Below are 19,514 nucleotides of genomic sequence, written 5' to 3'. Positions count from 1 at the left end.
TCGACTGGAAGGTTACTTATAGTAAATTAATACTTCAGCATATTCTGAATCACTATAATAAAATAATAGACTTCTAACCAACATCCTCCTCTTATGTGCAATAAGCAATATAGCAATAACTTAAACTTGCGTGTGGCTTGTCCAGGGTAGCGTTTCCCAAAAGCATTGTAAGCCTAAGTTGATTATAGAACAATTGCCTAACTTAGGCTTACAATGCTTTTGAGAAACACAGCCCAGGTGCATTTTCCCTTCAACTTCATAGAAGCCAACGTGCTTCCATACGCTAGCTTTTAATGCAGAGAGTGCGGGTCGGATTTCTCACTCAACCATCATGGGTCTCTTATGGTGCATATCCACTGGCGCGAAGTGAGCAGAGCAGAGCGAGCATTTATACTTCATTCCTATGGAAGTTTAGCTTCATGCTTGCGCGTGAGCGTGAAGCTCAACTTCCATAAATGAATTGAAGAAACTTGCTCTTTTCCACTCGCTCCGCCAGTGGACATGCAGAGTTATGTGCATGCCACAGACTGTCCGGGCACTGCACTTTCGCACTTTAGAGTTCTGCCTTTTACCTTCCGTCAACATTTATGTTATCATTTAACATTTAGGAAATCGATTTTTGACATTTGTGAATCGATTCAGAATCTTGCATTGTGATGCATCCAAGAATCAATTTTTTCCCCACCCCTAGTGTAAATGCATAAAGTTTTTCATTTTTAGTTGAAAACTGCCTTGTAAACAGCCCCTGAGATTACTTTGTTGTCATCCAGTGCTCACTTAAGGTTAATCTTTAATGTTGTGATGCCTAAATTTACTTGTAGCACTTAAAATGATTGATTTTAGTTTTTATTTTTATATTTTAAGTAATGAATAGTTGACAGCAGGCCATTAAATTATTAGAAAATAATAATTTTCTAATAATTCAAAAGACCAGAATCAATGATTCCACTTATATAACGGTTACCACACCTCAAGACGTTGTTCAGATGTTGTATTTCAAGACATTGAACTAATTCAGCTGTGCATTTCCCTGGAAATAACACCTTACAGCTTTCATCAACCCTGTATTATTAACTTCTTAATAAAATAGTAGAACTTTACTGTCAACATATATCTCATGCAGTATAAGGACAATTTGTGTCTTCAGGTCACAGCTGCCATTTCTGAAAGATGGAGATTAATCTCGTATCATGATGATGAGAGTGACAAATCTATGAAATCATATACTTTTAAACTATTAAACCATAGTGCAATGATGGGTGATGTGTATATATAATAAAGCAAAATAGTTTCATGGCCAATAATACATGTGTATGACGAGTAATTTTTTTGTCAATGGTGTAGAATGCTGTCTATGTACAGTGCCTGTGTTGGCAGTAGAAAATGAGTTTGCTCCCTCATATTGAGGTGGAGCTCATGTCACTGCGTGTGACTTTACTAATATACTGTGTCTGACTACACACAGCAATCCTTTAATGTAGGCCATGAGATCAGAGTGGTCTCTGCTGTACTTGGAGGGTCAGGAGGAGTCAGATTAAAAGATATGAGGAGATAACAGTGCCATTACGGATATGGGGCTGCATATAGGGATTTGCAACACACAAGCGTCTTAAGCTCTTCACTTACCAAGACATCAATGCTCGCTGCCCGTGAATAACACGCTACAAATCCTTCTAGAGGGGAGGGGAATCTCCCAGAGCACTCTAATCATGCAGTGAGACCACAAATGAGGGAGGTGCTCATGATGATATCTGTAATACTTTAAAAGCATACTGTGAGCTCCAGAAGGATTTTGTAGTGCGTTTATATATTCGGGATTTGCAATGTGTTTTAAAGTTGTTGTTTTTTTCTTTTATTTTCTTTGACACATCTGATTTAGATTTTTTTCACCCTTCTAATGGGCAGCATTCTTCAAGATAGACTTAATTGGTATTCATTAGTGCAAAGGCCATCATTGCATTCCAGTTTATCCTGTTGCAAGTTATTTTGATATAAGCGATTGGTTAGTAGAGTTTGGTTCTGTAGCTTTGTTCTCAACAAAACAGAAATGACACGTTTTAAAGCCACAACAATGATTGTTTCTTCAGCATAAATCACAGACATTTTTCTTTAATTTGTTGGCCTTCTATGTGAATATTTCATTTTAAAAATCTTGTTGCAGAAAATGGCACATATTGAATCCAAGCTCATTTAACTTGGATATTTTTGCAACAGAAAATAAGTTTTACTGAAAGAATAATTGAAGGGGGGAAAAATCAATACCATATTGCCTGTAACATATGTCACTTTTTTATCATCTTAAATGTATGCAATTTGCTTTGAAATATGGAATAAATTGCAGCAATGCACAAAACATTTATATTTGGATTTGTTCTGAATGAGTTTATTTGTACAGCACATTTCTGACATGCTGGTAGCTTCTGTTTTGCTTTACATACATTTGTTTAGGCTTAGCATTTATAATGAATGGCACTGTAATTTATGTTTGTTTTATAGACCAATTTGGTGAAAATGACAGTTCTGCAGTAGCAGTCTATGGAAGCCATGGAATAAAAGAATAAAGGGTTAATTTTGAGTTTATATCACACAATTCTGACTTTTATTTCTCGCAAATGTTTATATCTCGCATTTCTTGGAAGGAAAACAAAAATAATTGAGATATACACATTATTCTTCTCTTTTTTTTCCTCAGAATTGCGAAATAAACTCACAATTGTGAGTTATAAAGTCTGAACTGGGAGATATAAACGCAAATGCAAGAAAAAAAAAGTCAGAGTTGTGAAATAAAAATGGTATAGGCTGTTTTAAAAGTTATCTATGTAAAATGTTATGCTCGAATATTATTTCATGCTGTAAATAGGGCTGTGTATTGCCAAGAATCTGGCGATACAATACGTATCACAACACAGGGGTTACGATACGATATATTGTGATACTGTAAGAAAAGTAATATATTGCGATTATATTACGCCACCATATGCATAAATCCTGGAATTTGTATTATTTTTTTATTTAATTTAATCAGTACTACAGTATCATTTGCATTTATATAATTAATCGTTATTTTGTGCAATCTAAGTATAGAGAAAATAGTAAAGTGACTGCAGGTGTTTTAAGGGTTCACAGTATAGCAGTTTTTATTTCTGAACTATTTAACAACAGAAAGTGCATAGTCCATTTCATTACTGTATATATATTTAATACTGTAAATAGGGCTGGGCGATATATCGCATGCGATTGTCACGCGCAGATGAATCGCCTTCGATAATGAATGCGATATTGCGTGGCTTGTCAGTGATCTACGGCTCTGTTTATTAAATGCCGCTCCATTTGAAAGCAGGTGATGACGATTTAGCGGTAATCAGGGAACTGGCTTTACTGACGAAATGCGTGTGACAATCGCATGCGATGTATCGCCCAGCCCTAACTGTAAAGCTGCTTGCTTTTAAGCAGCCTATTGTATAACAGACTGCTTAAAAGCAATAATGTGACAATAATGTGCTTAAATAAATGTGCCTTCACTGAAGTGCTGAACAGAGCTGGTGAAAATATCCACATCGCTATGATCAGATGCTTTCTTTCTGCTGCCACCGCTGTCATTTTTGTTGTTTTTGAGAGGAAAGTGTGCAGTACATATTCTATTGAACACCTCTCAGCAGTGCAGATGGCGTCGGGATGTTAAGTGTGTTCTCAGATTCAATGCATTTCCCAAGTATTGGATTTTAACATGGCCTATTTTGCAAACACAATGACTCTTGTTGATCTCTTTAGTGGTTTATTTATAGTTAAAGCCAAAATGAGTGCAAACTTCAGTGCTGTACACTGCGGTGGGAGCGGAATAATTTTATTGTCTTTTGAGCTGGGTTTGCTAATGCTAATGCTGACGCTAACGATGTATGTACCTGTAGACTTAGTTTACATCAAATTCCTACTTAAAGCTGCGGTCCATAACTTTTTTTGGTTAAAAATGATCCAAAATCTATTTTTGAGCAAGTACATAACCAGCCAGTGTTCAAAACTATCTCCTTATCTTAGCCCGAGAGTCCAGTCAAGTCGGTTTTATCATGTGAGGATGCTGCTTGTAGCGGATCATATATAGTCTGTTCTCACAGCAGCTGAAATAATCAAACGTCAGTCTGACACTGACAATCATCAGTGACAACTGGAGATTCACCTGTAGTCAAAAAAGCAAAAGATTTGACTGTGGAGTGGCTACAGAAATTGAAATCTACAGGTAACTTTAATATACACTAAATACACATAGTGTCCGTCTCATTCAGCTCCCTAGTTCAGTAGTCAGGGCACTGATCTGGCCACATTTACATGATATACTGATGCACGAGCTAGGGAGCTGATTGAGACGCAGGGATAGTCACGCAATGCTGATGTTGTTAACATTAACAATTTGAGAACAATATAACAGTAATAATAATTTGCACGGTTTGGCATGATCCAAGCTAAGCGATCGTTAGATTTAATCATCATTAGCAGCGCGATTTATTGTAGGCCTAATGCTTTTTTCCTCAGTTGGTCAGAACAAAAGTGGCAGAAATGTTACTTGTTCAGCTGGTATTTTCCAGTGAAAAATCTTATATTGGTCATACTTTCAAGATGTTGAATCTGTGATTCTGAAGTGCAGTATCCAAACCGGTTTAGTGATTGACAGCAAACATTAGATTCATCTGCACTGAGCTGTGCCGATGCACAACCCACGTAACGATAACTATTCTGCATATGACTGCAGTTGCATGTTTCAAACAGAGATGGCGACAAAGAGGAAAAATGGCGGACTGTAGCTTTAAATAGATTAATCATTGCAGGTTTCATCAGTCTGTGATTTGCTACATAAACATCTCCATTTAGCTTTTTTGCATCGATTCCAACATCGAGGCACAACAAAACATTTCTCTTATTCAGTGGATTTTGCTACGGCAACCACTATGTGCGCGGAGCTGCAAGTGCTACTTAATGTCACATACAGTACATTAAAGTCTTATCTTAGTTGTGTCTCATGTGTAAATGAGAAAGTGTTTTATGTGATGCACTACTGATTATAGCAGAGTTGCTGCTTTGTAAAGTGTGTTCCAAATCAGTCATTTATGGGGCTCCATTTCAGCTATGGGCATTTTAAGCACATTTAACATGGTGCACACCATCTGTGTGTTCTCAGTTCATTCTTAATAGGAGACTGGCAGACTGCAGATTGGGGACGGTGCTGAACAGCACGAAAGATAACCGTTACAGCTCGTTGTCCACGTGTGTGAAAAAGTGCCTGAGAGATGGCTTGCTAGCTTGCACACACACAATAAAATGCCCTTTAGGATGCTGCCTTTGTAGGAAACGGGCAGCTCAGAGGCATTCAGTTTTAGTGGTAATTCTGCATAAAATATGAGGAAGAATACAATTATCTTTGTGTGTTTTCAATATCCTGTTGACTTGCTTGAAATTCAGGTTCCATTCTCTGGTACTTAATATGTATTGTCACACCAGGTTCCACAGGAATGAACAGACTTAAATCCTCTGAAATACACAAACACACACGTACGTCTTGCTTAATTGGGAGAACTGGGCTAACAGCACTGCGCTGCTGCTAAACTGAGGTGTGTCATATTGATTAAGACTGTCAACTAGAAGATAATTATATTGAGTCCAGGTACTGAGGCACTGCACATAAACCTCCATTAACAAAGACATAATTAAGCATGACAGCTGTAACCATAGGCAACCATAGTTACTTTCATCCCTGGGTTATACATCATAATTGTGTAACAAATGACCAGTGTAGAAAAACGCTCCTTAAATAGGCTGTTATAGAAAGAGGGAATTGCGGTGAGTTTTGAAGGTGTTGTTATATAATGGGCAGCTGTTAGTGAATGCATTTTTCGAGGAAGTATTTCCAGAGAAACACACACCAAACTGTTTTCCAAGAGACTAAAGCTTACTGAATCTTGCTGTGAAATAAAGGAATCTCAAGATATATATTGTTGAACATTATATTCTGATTAAGTATTAACAGTTCATGATTAATTCATATTAATTGACATTAAGTTTGTGATTTCAGTGTTGACTTGCAGCATTTAACTACTGTCTTTTGAAATTAATTTTTCCCACAAGTTAATTCACAAACTTAATCATAACCAGATGCAAAATAATATTTTATAATCTACAATCTGAATCTATAATATATTAATAATTAAGTGTTTTACATGTATTGCAAATAAATTAAGAAAAGCTATTTCTCATATAGAACATAGGAACTAATGATCCATCAAAATAGCTGCTTGTGCTGATGTAAACTATTTTAACAAAGGCCTAATTGTTTCTGGTCTTTCTATATGGCGATCAGGCATAACATTATGAGCACTGACAGGTGAAGTGAATAACACTGATTATCTCTTCATCACGGCACCTGTTGGTGGGTGGGATATATTAGGCAGCAAGTGAACATTTTGTCCTCAAAGTTGATGTGTTAGAAGCAGGAAAAATGGGCAAGAGTAAGGATTTGAGCGAGTTTGACAAGGGCCAAATTGTGATGGCTAGACGACTGGGTCAGAGCATCTCCAAAACTGCAGCTCTTGTGGGGTGTCCCCGGTCTGCAGTGGTCAGTATCTATCAAAAGTGCTCCAAGGAAGGAACAGTGGTGAACCGGCGACAGGGTCGTGTGGAGCGAAGGCTGGCCCGTGTGGTCCATTCCAACAGACCAGATACTGTAGCTCAAACTGCAGAAGTTAATGCTGGTTCTGATAGAAAGGTGTCAGAACACACAGTGCGTCACAGTTTGTTGCGTATGGGGCTGCATAGCCGCAGACCAGACAGGGTGCTCATGCTGACCCCAGTCCACCGCCGATAGTGCCAACAGTGGGCACGTGAGCATCAGAACTGGACCATGGGGCAATGGAAGAAGGTGGCCTTGTCTGATGAACCATGTTTTCTTTTACATCACGTGGATGGATGGCTGGGCGCGTGTGCATCGGTTACCTTGGGAATACATGGCACCAGGATGTACTATGGGAAGAAGGCAAGCGGGTGGAGGCAGTGTGATGCTTTGGGCAATGTTCTGCTGGGAAACTTTGGGTCCCTCCATCCATGTGGATGTTACTTTGACACGTACCACCTACCTAAGCATTGTTGCAGACCATGGAAAGATGGTGGCTGTGGCCTCTTTCAGCAGGATAATGCACCCTGCCACAAAGCAAAATGTTTCAGGAATGATTTGAGGAGCACAACAATGAGTTTGAGGTGTGGACTTGGCCTCCAAATTCCCCAGATCTCAATCCAATCGAGCATCTGTGGAATGTGCTGAACAAACAAGTCTGATCCATGAGGCCCCACCTCACAACTTACAGGACTTAAAGGATCTGCTGCTAACATCTTGGTGTCAGCTACCACAGCACACCTTCAGGGGTCTTGTCCATGCCTTGATGGGTCGGGGCTGTTTTAGCAGCAATAGGGGGACCAACACAATATTAGGAAGGTGGTCATAATGTTATGCCTGATCAGTGTATTTAGGTAGATTTGTTATCAACAAAGTAGAAATAAAGCAAAGATTTCTTTTTAAAGCTACATGAATGCTTGTTTCTTCGGAATAAGTCACAGTCTCTAATTTGTTGTCCTTCTGTATTTGTGTGGCAGTAAACGGCACATATTGAATCTGAGCACATATTTAACTCTGCCTTGTAGATTTTCCAAAATTACCTGTTTAGGATTGCTGAGCACTTCCTGTGTGGTTGCCGTGGCACTGATTGCTCTGTTACTTCCTGTGCTGAGCTGCAGGCTGAGTGTGAGACCACTGACCAACTGCAGTCCCAGTTCAGTGATGGTCACTCGATCATCCACAACCCTCACCGTCTTCTCTGCCAGGATAGAGTCTGACAGCGGGGACAGAACCTAGAGCAGAGCATACACACAAAAGTGCATTATTAAATACAGGCATCATAAGCAATCTGGCTTGGTGGATACAGCTCTGCCCACAAGGATTACTTCCAATTACTGGGAGAAATATCAGAAACACAGAGCTGTAAATCCATCTAGTGATTGATGCAATAAAAAGGTGTTACAGACAGTCTCCTGCCTGCCCACACTTTCACTGCAGACGAGCACATATTAGGTATCTAGTCTCAAAGCAGACAGGAAAAACAAAATAAATCCAGATGACTAACACCTCCTCAGACACATGTTTTTGCTGCAATATCAGCCCACTTTCCTGGAGACAGAGAAAAGTGGGCTGCAGAAAAGGTAATGTCTTAGTATTAGCGGTTTTCAGACTTACAGAAAAAGTACAATGGAACAGTGAGGAGTACTTTGATTTACAGTGCAAGTTCATGACAAAGAAAAGGAAAAATCTGGTTTAAAAAAGATGTGGCAAGTTCTTAGAACTGTACTTTTTTGTATTAATATTGGTTTCCTGTGTTTTTTTTGTTTTTTTTTACTTTTTCTATTTTCAATTAAAGTTTTAATTTAACTCTTTCCCCACCACTGACAGAATTTTCCATTTATGAGATAATGCTTCCCCGCCATTGACATCTTTCTGTGTTTTTACTGTTAAACCTTAGGGGGCGATATTCTGCATCTTCTGAAGTACAGAAGTACAGAATCTCTGGATCAAAACAGGTGATGAAGCAGAAACAAGTGATAAAAGCATTGCTTGTGCAGGTTGTAATCTTTGAAAAAAAAAAAAAAAAAAGACTTTCTCAGCCTTTTTTTTTTTCAAAATGTTATTTATTTAAACTTCACATTCGAGTGTTGATAGAAAAAGAATGCATGAAGCTAGAATGAAACTTTTTATTCTAAAGTTGTTCAGATATTCATCCAACAAAATATTCTGGGGGCCATATATATATATATATATAATAATAATTTTTTTTTTTTTTTATAAATCATCAAGAATGCTGGCAGTGGCTGGCAACTGTTAAAAAAAAAATGCTGGCAGGGAAAAGTTAACTTTTTACCTGCCAGTTACACCACATTTTCCTTACACCTTGAATACATGTTGGTGTATACATCTTATTTATTTATTTATTTATTTTTTCATATATATAAAAATGTGTGTGTGTGTGTGCATGCGCAAAAGTCTTAGGCTACCAATAGATGTTGTTTTAGCAATGATATAATGACCATATATTATTATTCCTCAGTCTCTTCATTAGATCATAACCAGAAAATACAGTAAATGTGTATGCGGTATTTAAACAGAAGGGAAAAAACAGCTTATAGGTAAAGTGTCAAGTATTTAGTGACCTCCCCTTACACTTGAGCAATAGCAGGAAACTGGCGCTCAGAGTTTCTTTGAGAAAATGGAATTAGTCCAGGAGGTCACACTAAATACAGATTTTTGCTTAAAGAAACAATTTTGTTTAGATATTTTTATTTATTTTTTTCCATTTTGTGTACATATTTCCTGTCTTTTCTTTTTTGTATTGTAATAAAGAGACTGAAAAATAAATATGGATTGATTAATTATGGATAAAACATAGCTAAAACAACAAAGCTGGTGGTGGCCTAAGACTTTATATAAACTCTCTCTCTCTCTAATATATATATATATATATTATATCAGCACATAACAGCCGCCGAAAACAGGTAACAGAGGCTCATCCGGGTTACTGAAGTCAGCAGCGCTAAATGCTTGCTCGGAAAGTTTTTTTTTTTTTTTTAGTTTTGCATTTGGTGAGCTAATAAAATATTAATACTCAGTCAAATCAATTTTTTTTTTTTTGTACAGTTTTTTTTTATTATTATTATGTCATCCAGTACCATGGACTCGCTCTCTCTTGTTTCATACAAACGCAGCTGCTGCCATTTTGCGACTATTGTTTTATACACTGTTGTATTATAAGATTTAAAAACAAAACAAAAACAATTTACGATTGTAAAACACTTTCATCCTAGATCAAGATCTCTTATCCCCATAATTATTTATGTGGCGAAATGCTGTTTAATATGTTGTAAGACTGTGGCGTATCTCTTAAATGTCCGTCTAGTTTGAACTTGACACGCTAGCAACCGCTCTCTCTGTGGAAACTTTGCGTTTAAAGAGCTAGTAAAATATTTAGACTCAGATCAATATTTCATGTGTAATTACTTATTATGTGGCATAATAATAAGCAGGATAATGTACAACCAGCAGGCTGATGCAAGACCGCTCCGCTTCGTGTCGGGCTCCTGATCACCCTGTCAGGGATTATTCTGAGATAACAACTGGCTGGACGTACATTATCCCTTACTTAGTAAATTTTGAAATGACACCTGACTAACATTACTAATACTGCAGAAGTACTGTTCATTGTTACTTCATGTTAACTACTATAATTAACTAATACTAACAAATGAAATCACAATAAGGTTAATTTGTATTAACTAACATGAACTAACCATGAGCAATACATTTGTTGCTGTATTTGTTCATACTGAACTTTTTTTTAAATTTAATTTTGTTTCATTTTGGTCGCACCACATGACTTTGAAATGGTAGGCAAAACATTTTCAGATATTGAAAATATACACATACCTGAATGCTGGTCATGCCTGTGTCCATGCCCTCCAAAATACGTCCCTCTCTCAGCCTGGCGATTCGGGGGTTCTCTACTTTCAGGAAGTCCCAGACTAGTTCCGTAATATCCACCTGCCAGTCACTGCCTAGCATGTGGGCCACCTGACCTCGTGTCTCAGAGGATTCGGCCACAAAGTGTGTGAGCACACGCACCATGGTCCTCTGGTACTGTAGAGTACACGTCTTTCCTCTCCTCTCTTCATCATCCTCATCTTCGCTGTCCCGTGTCGACCTGAGAATGGAAAGAATAAAAGTCTAAATCTACACCAGGATAGTAATTTTCTCTGTAATATTTAGCATTTAACCCAATCATGTTTCATGAAAGAAAAACAACCTTTTTTTCACAAAACAACCTTTTTTTTTGACAGAAATAACTGTTTGTTGACACGCCTCCATTAAGCTTCATTAGGCTGATGCATCTAATCAAGAGAGGCTAATTAAGCAAATCAGTTTTATTTATTACTCTATGACTGAGTGACATTTACAGCAAGAGCGGTAAGTCCAATGAAGCTACTCATTTCTTTGAAGACGTTTTTATCTGCTTTGATGTTCGAGGCCAGTGGATCAAGGTAATGAGTTTCACAAACATCACATATTCATATTCAAAGATAGAGCTTAATGTGCTTTAGTAATCAATGCTCAGTTGAAGTATTCCAGTGAAAATCACTTCATGAATGTTTAAGTATACACACGCACAATCTATGGGTGGAAAAAATAAAGTCATGGTCATGGTCCTTTTTAGACATTTTTTTTTGCGTGGTACAGCAAAAGAAAACCTCCATGTTGTGTTTGAACATTGAAAAGAGACTACACTAAATTCATAGCATTTGCTATCTGTGAGGAAGGGGTGTGTGTGTAGGTCCTCGAGTTCAGATTACAGTGTGTGCAGGTATGGTAATGTGGCTTATTGACTTTCACAGCACTGTAATTGAACCCATTTCATAATGCAATCACATCCAACAATTACAGCATGGAAAAATCCTCCACTCACATGCAGAACAATTGTTTTGTTCCACCTCATTAATTATTTCTTCCTCTTACCACACATAAAATACATATTTGTTGAATATGTAACATATTTTACGGCTTTTGTTTATTACACTCAAGACAGTCCAAATACAAGTCATACTTTTACTGAGTGAATGTATGGCTTCTTTCACAGGTAATTAGTTCATTCACTTTAAAAGTCTTTAGACAAAGTACAAAAAATGTTGTCTTTTTTAAAATACAAACTTAAAATGAAAATGAACTAACATGAGTTGCCAATTAACATTTATAAATACAAACTATTCAAAGCTAGATTAATAAATGCTGTAAAATGGCTGTTCGTTGTTAGTTATGATACCTGATGAATAATGTTAATGAATGTGTTCCTGGTGTTATTTTTATACATTGCATTTATTATACTTGGTTGGATATTTTGTTAACTTAAAGGGTTAGTTCACCCAAAAATTCTGTCATTAATTGTATCTTGCTGTCAATGCAGGCCTCACTGAGCTATCAGATTTGATCAAAAACATCATAATTTGTGTTCTGAAGATGAACGAAGGTCTTACGGGTGTGGAATGACATGAGTGAAAAATTAATGACATAATTTTCATTTTTGGGTGAACTAAACCTAAAAGGTGGTCACATTTTTGGCCAAATTTTGTGAAAGCCATAGTCTATTGTCAATAGTGTATGTATGAAATGTATGAAGAAGTCAATTTCAAACCAAGCAGTTTTTTTTCGAATTTGTGTGACCAAACTGAACTTGAACGAAATGTGCATAAGGAAATCTTGCAGAATTCATGATGGATTCTTATTAAAATGACTGGATTTTACCCAAGAAAACAATGGTAAATGTGATCAGACTTTAAGGCAGTGACATTCAAAAACCGCTTAATTGTGACCTATAATGGTCTGAATACTCTTTTCTCAAACTCCAGGTAGTCAACACCCATTGGCTAGTCAAGAACAAGAGCAAAATGTTCCCAACCATGCTATTGTTCAAAATAGTATGGTTCAAATTTTTTTATGATGTAAAAAATCCATCCATGGACTTTCAAAAACGCCACAGTTTTAATAATGTCTTCATGGAAAGGGAAAGGATATTAACATATTGCTTTTTGTGATTTAGCCATGAGCTGTTCTGGGTGAGATCACAGTGGCAGCGCTCGGTTATTTACCTACACAGGAGGTCTGAGAAGATGATTCAATAAACAATATTTTCCACAAAGCAGACAGATGTCCCTTAAAGGGGGCAGCCCTCCCTCAATAGCACCAGATATCTCTCTCACACAGCATTATTCCTTGATACATACTAGAATAGTCATTCCCAGCGGTTGGACTTTATCATGCCTGCCTGGTGTTGAGAGAACACTGTTAACACCAGTCCGTAAAGTGCGGGAGAGTCTGGCACTCTACACGCTACAGGCTTGGCACGAGCACAAACAATGCTCTCTTGGGTCAGTTTCTCTCTCACGCACTACACGGACCAACTGGCAGTGCGTTTTGACAGAGGCCGAAGAGCTTTGAGATTCTCTCTTACATACTTGCATACAAATATATAGCGGTAAACAAATGGATCATCAGTGCCCACTAGCACCAAACCTTAATGCTGTTACATCAGCAAGGTCATGCCTGTTATGCCCTGATAAATGAGAGTGTATGGAGAGGGAAATCAGTGGTGAATGCAAAACACACACACAAACACTCTGCCATATTTTGAGGTGAGCCAAAATTGACATTTTTTCCTCTCTTGGATGAAAAATGTCTCTGGGTCAAATAAAACAAATGTGAGGTGACATTGCCATTTTTAACATGCTCGTTCATCCTTGCTAAACACGTTCACATTGTGATAATCACAGGAAAGATGAATGTACTTTGGCATGCGCTATGTAGACTGGACTGCAGCTGTGTGAGCCAACTCTACCACTGGCTAATGAGTGTCTGGGCCGGCCTAACACGTGTTCATAAACTGCTGACAGAGTCTCTTGACTTTCTGTAGCGCTAGGTGAGCATGGCTAGCGGAGGCATGCTAATTAGTCGTGATGTGCTGACGGTGAAATCTTTCATTTAACAGCATGCATTTTAGAGGATACATGTGGAGATGTAGCCATTTGAGTGAGTAAAAAAAATAAATAAAAAATCACGTCCTGGTACCTCGAAACAATCTTGCTAACAACAACAAAATTAACATTAACCAGGGGCACTGAAATTGGTAAGGCCTCTGATCTAAACTTAGTCAGCTGATTTTTTTTTTTTTTTTTTCCAAAACTGGTGTTGTGCAGAATCCTGTTTCCCTGCAGAATCCTAAATCTCTTGGACCCCAAAGCTACTTCATTAGTTGACCTTTTTATAGGTACTATATTTGGTGCCTGATAATAAATCATAGAAAAAAAATTACAGGGTATTTATTCTTAACCATCAAAATATGATAATATATTTTAAATTACATATCACATTATCAGAACAAGCTACACAATAACGAGCTTTATTTTGAACATCGAGAAAGGGGAATAGGATTCTGTGTTTGGATCTCATTTTATTGTAAAGCAGGGATCTTCAAATATCGGACCGCAGTCCGGTCCTGGACTAGACCGTGAAATGGTAGCACCATTTTTTAATAACTAGTTAACTTTTTATCTGCTCATTATGAGGGCATTTTGATTATGCATGTTGTCTATTTGTTTTTATTTTTAAACAAAATATAAAATGGTCCAGATTTCAAGAGGAACAACTCTAAACCCCCATACAGTATTGTTTAGTCACATGGCCTACTGCCATACATAGGTATCTAAATGTAAAATATAATAATAGCTTGATAAAACATCTGATCTTTCCATTTAATATTCATATCCAATTGACACCATTGCTTTGAGTGCCCAATATACTCATCTTTGATGACTAATTTGATTGTTAAGAATTTTTTTCTTTTCTTTTACAAAGCACTACTGTTGCCCACTATTCCAAAAAAAAAACCTCTGCTCGGAAGTAAATATACAGACCGGACCTCTTGGAACTATAATTTAATTGAATTTCCCTGTTGTAAAGTGTTACTGAAAAGTATTCTGTTCTATTTTTATATATTATATTTATCTAATAAATAGCACTTGGTTAGATATTTTGTTATCTAAAGGTGCAGGCACATTTTCAGCAAAATTATGTAGTCAAAAACATTTGACAGTACTAGTGTACTGATTTATGAATAAAGTGGCTTTAAGGCATGCCTCCAAGAGCTGTTAAAAAACATAAAAGGCAGTTTTATCCGAAAAGTCACAAAAATTTTGTGACAGGTAGTATTCAGTTTATGGCACTTCTTATTAATTTCGGTATCTGCAACCAGTGATTGATTGTCGCAACTCTGAAAGAAATTCAGTGACGTTGAGGCTGTAATGTGATTAGTTATCAAGGCACAAGTGATAAAAGTTGGCCTTTACACTTTCTCCAATAGAAGAGCTGCTGACTTTTATTTTAAAAAAAAAGTCTTTGTTAAAGAGTTAAAAGCCATGAACCAAGCCAACCAGCTATGAGGTGAATCACAACACTGCAAATTTTGATTTGAAGCAAAAAAAAGTATTTGAAAATTGGACAAAAATACAGTACAAGACTGTGTACTTAAAGGATTAGTTCACTTTCAAATTAAAATTTCCTGATAGTTTACTCACCCCCATGTCATATATAGAAAAAGAGTTTTTACTTCCAGTACCCGACTGTTTAATCATCATTTATAAGTAGGGTTTTTAAATCTAAGTTTGACTGAACTAGCAACACCAAGCAGCATGTGGGTGCTGCTGAAGTAACTAGTGTAAAGAATACTATAACATGAGTGAGTGGGTTCTGAAGGTGTCACCACAGCATTGTGCATTATTGCCACAGGACTGCGACATTAGAATGGACTTGGAATCTTAGAATGGGCTCTGTCACAGAATCAGAATATGATTGCGTCAGGTGGCCATCTTGTTAGTGCTCTCTGAGATTGAGGCTGTCAGGAGGACGGCAATCGAGCCCCTCATTAGAGTCCACTCGATCCACAATGACAGACAACCTCCTACTACTGGAGAAACAGCTCTATGAAGATCCTGCTGGTGTAAGGCTTTCTCACTTGCCTCATTTAAGTTCAATTTGACTAGTGTTGTCCAAACAATCATTATTACATACTGATTATATTCACCTTAATTTGAACAGGGATTTCAAAAGAGTACGCAAATTAGAGAGCTCAGTCACAAAACACATTGAGGTTACCAGCAGAAAACTGATTTTTACATTTTCTTCAAAAAAGTTGGAGGTCGCCTAACAACTTTCCCAGTGAATTTACTAACTCACTGCTAAGATGTCTCTAGGGCAGGGATGGACAACTCCGGTCCTGGAGGGCCAGTGTCCAGCAGAGTTTAGCTCCAACCCTAATCAAACACACCTGAACCAGCTAATCAAGGTCTTTAGGATTAGTAGAAAGTTATAGGCAAGTGAGTTTTTATCAGGGATGGAGATAAACTCTGCAGGACACTGGCCCTCCAGGACCGGAGTTGTCCATCCCTGCTCTAGGGCATTGCTTGGGTGTTGTGGGTAGTTGCTATGGTGTTGCTAGGCAGTCACTTGCTAATTAATGTTAAAAAGGTCTACCCTTAAAGGGTTAGTTCACCCAAAAATGAAAATTAATTACTCACCCTCATGTCGTTCCACACCCGTAAGACCTTTGTTCATCTTCGGAACACAAATTAAGATATTTTTGATGAAATACGATGGCTCAGTGAGGCCATTAACACTTTCAATGCCCAGACAGCTACTAAAGACATATTTAAAACAATTTATGTGACTACAATGGTTCAACCTTATTGTTATGAAGTGACGAGAATATTTTTTGTGCACCAAAAAAAAAAAAAAAAAACAAACAAAAAAAACACTTTATTCAAGTGATGGGAGACTTCAAAACACTGCTTCATGAAACTTTATAAATCTTTTGTTTCGAATCAGTGGTTTAAAGCAGTCCCAAACTTTTTAGCTTGGAGTACCCCCTGAAGGGATCACCATCCTTCTGCGTACCCCCTCTCTTCCACTTTGACTGCAGTCACACCTTTACCATTAAAGGACAATATTTGCCCCCAAATTGATTTTCCAGTGCATATTTTTACCTTTGTGAATAACTTTATAAAATAAATACAGAAAAATAGAAAAATACACAATGATGGTAAAAATAAATAAAACTTTTAAACATTAAACTAAAACCACCAGTAGGTGGCAGCAAGTCACTGTTTTTATGAGTGAGTCATCAAGTCATTCATTCAGTAACGAAACAAGTGACTGTGAATGAATCATTGAATCATTGACTCTCTCGATTCGTTCAAAGCCGCAGAATTGTTCACGAAACACAGACGTGTGTTGTAGTTCTGCTGTGGTTTTCGTTAGAACTATGATTTCATTGCAAAATAGAGTAAATACTGACAGTACTGTGTTTAAAAAACTATGTTTTGTTTTTTGACCCGTTGTACTATAATAATGTCACGTTTGCAGTCATGTGGATATTTGGGAACAATTATGTTCTCGCTCGTTATCATCATTAAATACAAGAACTCACACAAGGTATGTTTTTGTTTCGGAGAAAGTTCTAGTCTTAAATCGAAATTAATCCACTATCTGTGTTTATTTGTTCTTCAAGCGAGTAAGTACTAAATCCCCTCTTTTACAAAAGTGCACTGTTGAGAACGGCAGTAATTTAGCGCGATATAAGGCAGCAGACTGCACGCAATCTATCATATGTGTTGATACAGTAATTTTTGACTGCAAATTATGAGGTAATATGATTAAATGTACTGGATTTACGGCATTTTGGCAGTTAGAAAAACATGCTCGGTTTTAATATTATTTTAAGGTAGAATTAAATGAACTACTCAGCATTTTGTTCACGTACCCCCTTTTGTCACCTCACGTACCCCAGTTTGGGAACCACTGGTTTAGAGTGTATCAAATTGCCAAAGTCACATGATTTCAGTAAATGAAATGTTTTAAAACGTTTCAAAATCTCAATGGTTCACCACTGGGGGGTGTGACTTTGGCAGTTTGATACACGCTCTGAGCCACTGATTTGAAGAAAAAAAAAAAGATTTGTAAAGCTTCGAAGCTTCATGAAGCAGTGTTTTTTTTTGGTGCACAAAAAATATTCTCGTCACTTCATAACAATAAGTTGAACCATTGTAGTCACATGAACCATTTTTAAATAAGTCTTTAGTAGCTGTCTAGGCATTAAAAGTGTTAATTGTCTTGTTGGCAATGGAGGCCTCACTGAGCCATCGGATTTTATCAAAAATATCTTAATTTGTGTTCCGAAGATGAACAAAGGTCTTACGGGTGTGGAATGACATGAGGGTGAGTAATTAACTCCCTCGAGTCGGAGGTATTGCCGGCGATACCTTCTTGGTTTTTTTTTTTTTTACCAGTGTGAAAGAGACAAAATACTCCGTTACATATAAGAGTTATACACCGTTTTAATCTGTGGAATATCTTCTTTTATTTGTGTAAAAACAAGATGTTGTGCTTTTTGCAAAATAAAGAAAACTAACATGATGCATGATTTCTCGTCTCCCTCTGAACAAAGTCCAATCTGATAGTTCTCAGAAAATGAACTGTAACTTAGTGAATACTAATCACAAAAAAATTAGACTTATGTCTAAAGAAATGTTTAAATGTCAGGTTTTAAATCATGTAAGTCAAGTCAAAAACAAAAATTCTCTGTTTATGTAATCTGTATGAAAAAGAGCCATGTCAGAAGTCCGTGATTCAGCTCATTATCGACTAATGTGGCCACGCCCACGGAGCCAGCGCTATTCAGACGCAAATTCAGAGGCAACATTTTTTCACACATTTTATCATCTGATTACTTAGAATCCTCAAAGAGCCGCAACTGAATTATTTGTAAAACAAATTGTACAGGAATTAGAGTTGCTTTGGCCAACCAGTCATCGAAAATTAAATTAAAAGACAATCTTTACCATTGAAAAACATACACACTTCAGCTTTACTGGTGCTTGATATTTCATGTAGAGTTACATACACAAACACCTTTTCTTCTCCTACTTCTTCTTAGAAACATAAATAGAAAAGCATAATGAGCAGGTTGATGTAAAAATAAAAAAAAGCGTGAAGCAATTAGCATCTAACATTCATTCTGTGGACACACATAGAGCAACTCATTAGCGTTAACAGCTTTGTTTGATGTGTATCCATACATAAACCACAAAATGAGCTATTAAGAAAACATGCACTTCAACTAACAAACGGGTATACCGTTAGTTATTTTGGAAATAGTACCGTAAACCAGTGGTGTACTGATAATCCAGGGTGCAAACCATGCATAAGGAGGCCACAACATAGGGTCGAGGCCGCAACATACGGGCAACATAGGGTCCCCCGTTACTGGCTTTGGGAGTCTTACACAGCAAAAAAAAGTCAGGTCAAAATAGGGACGCACCTTTTTAAAAAAGATATGTTGCAGAACTAAACGGATAGGAACTCATCACTGTCACCACACTCTTCCTTCCAGTGCTGCACTGTCAGTCTGCTGAAGTGCCTATTTTTCCTACGTACTTTTTTAAAGTAAAGCCGACAGCGTACATGTCAGATACTTTACTTATGTTGTCAAAAAGTTGAGTAGAGAAGTTTGGGAAGGAATGCCATCACACAATGTACGGGACCTCCCATTTAGCTCAAACTCTCAAAGAATCAGTATTGTAACCGTCTCAAGAGCTTCCCTCAAACTAGATTCACAATCCACCGAATACATGTACAGCCAGAGCAACCCGTCGGGAACTTCAAATTTCACCTATGAAGAGCTTCATATTTTATATTCTGTATTCTCAGCTTCTCACACGCATTGCGAATCATTCCACATGGGACATACGAAAATGGAGACATAGAGGAAACTGTCTCCATACCTCCGGGAAACCATATATATTGACTTTATTCTATTTTGAATTCACAAGCCCAAGCC

At 37.3% G+C, this 19,514-nt stretch overlaps 1 protein-coding gene across 1 annotated transcript in view; it reads right to left on the bottom strand.

The window, feature by feature from the left end:
• The window catches only part of si:dkeyp-14d3.1 (transmembrane protein 132C), a 440,140-nt gene that overhangs the window by 1,953 nt on the left and 418,673 nt on the right, over positions 1–19,514 (bottom strand). Inside the window, exons 7-8 of the mRNA XM_067395195.1 lie at positions 10,508–10,781; positions 7,696–7,887 (exon numbers count right to left, since the gene is read on the bottom strand). Coding sequence (XP_067251296.1) covers positions 7,696–7,887; positions 10,508–10,781 — 466 coding nt within the window. The remainder of the gene's footprint in view (positions 1–7,695; positions 7,888–10,507; positions 10,782–19,514) is intronic.

Source organism: Chanodichthys erythropterus, chromosome 9 (genome assembly GCF_024489055.1).
Source record: "Chanodichthys erythropterus isolate Z2021 chromosome 9, ASM2448905v1, whole genome shotgun sequence".
NCBI classification, from domain to species: Eukaryota; Metazoa; Chordata; class Actinopteri; order Cypriniformes; family Xenocyprididae; genus Chanodichthys; species Chanodichthys erythropterus.
This window is presented reverse-complemented; position numbering and strand designations above follow the sequence as displayed.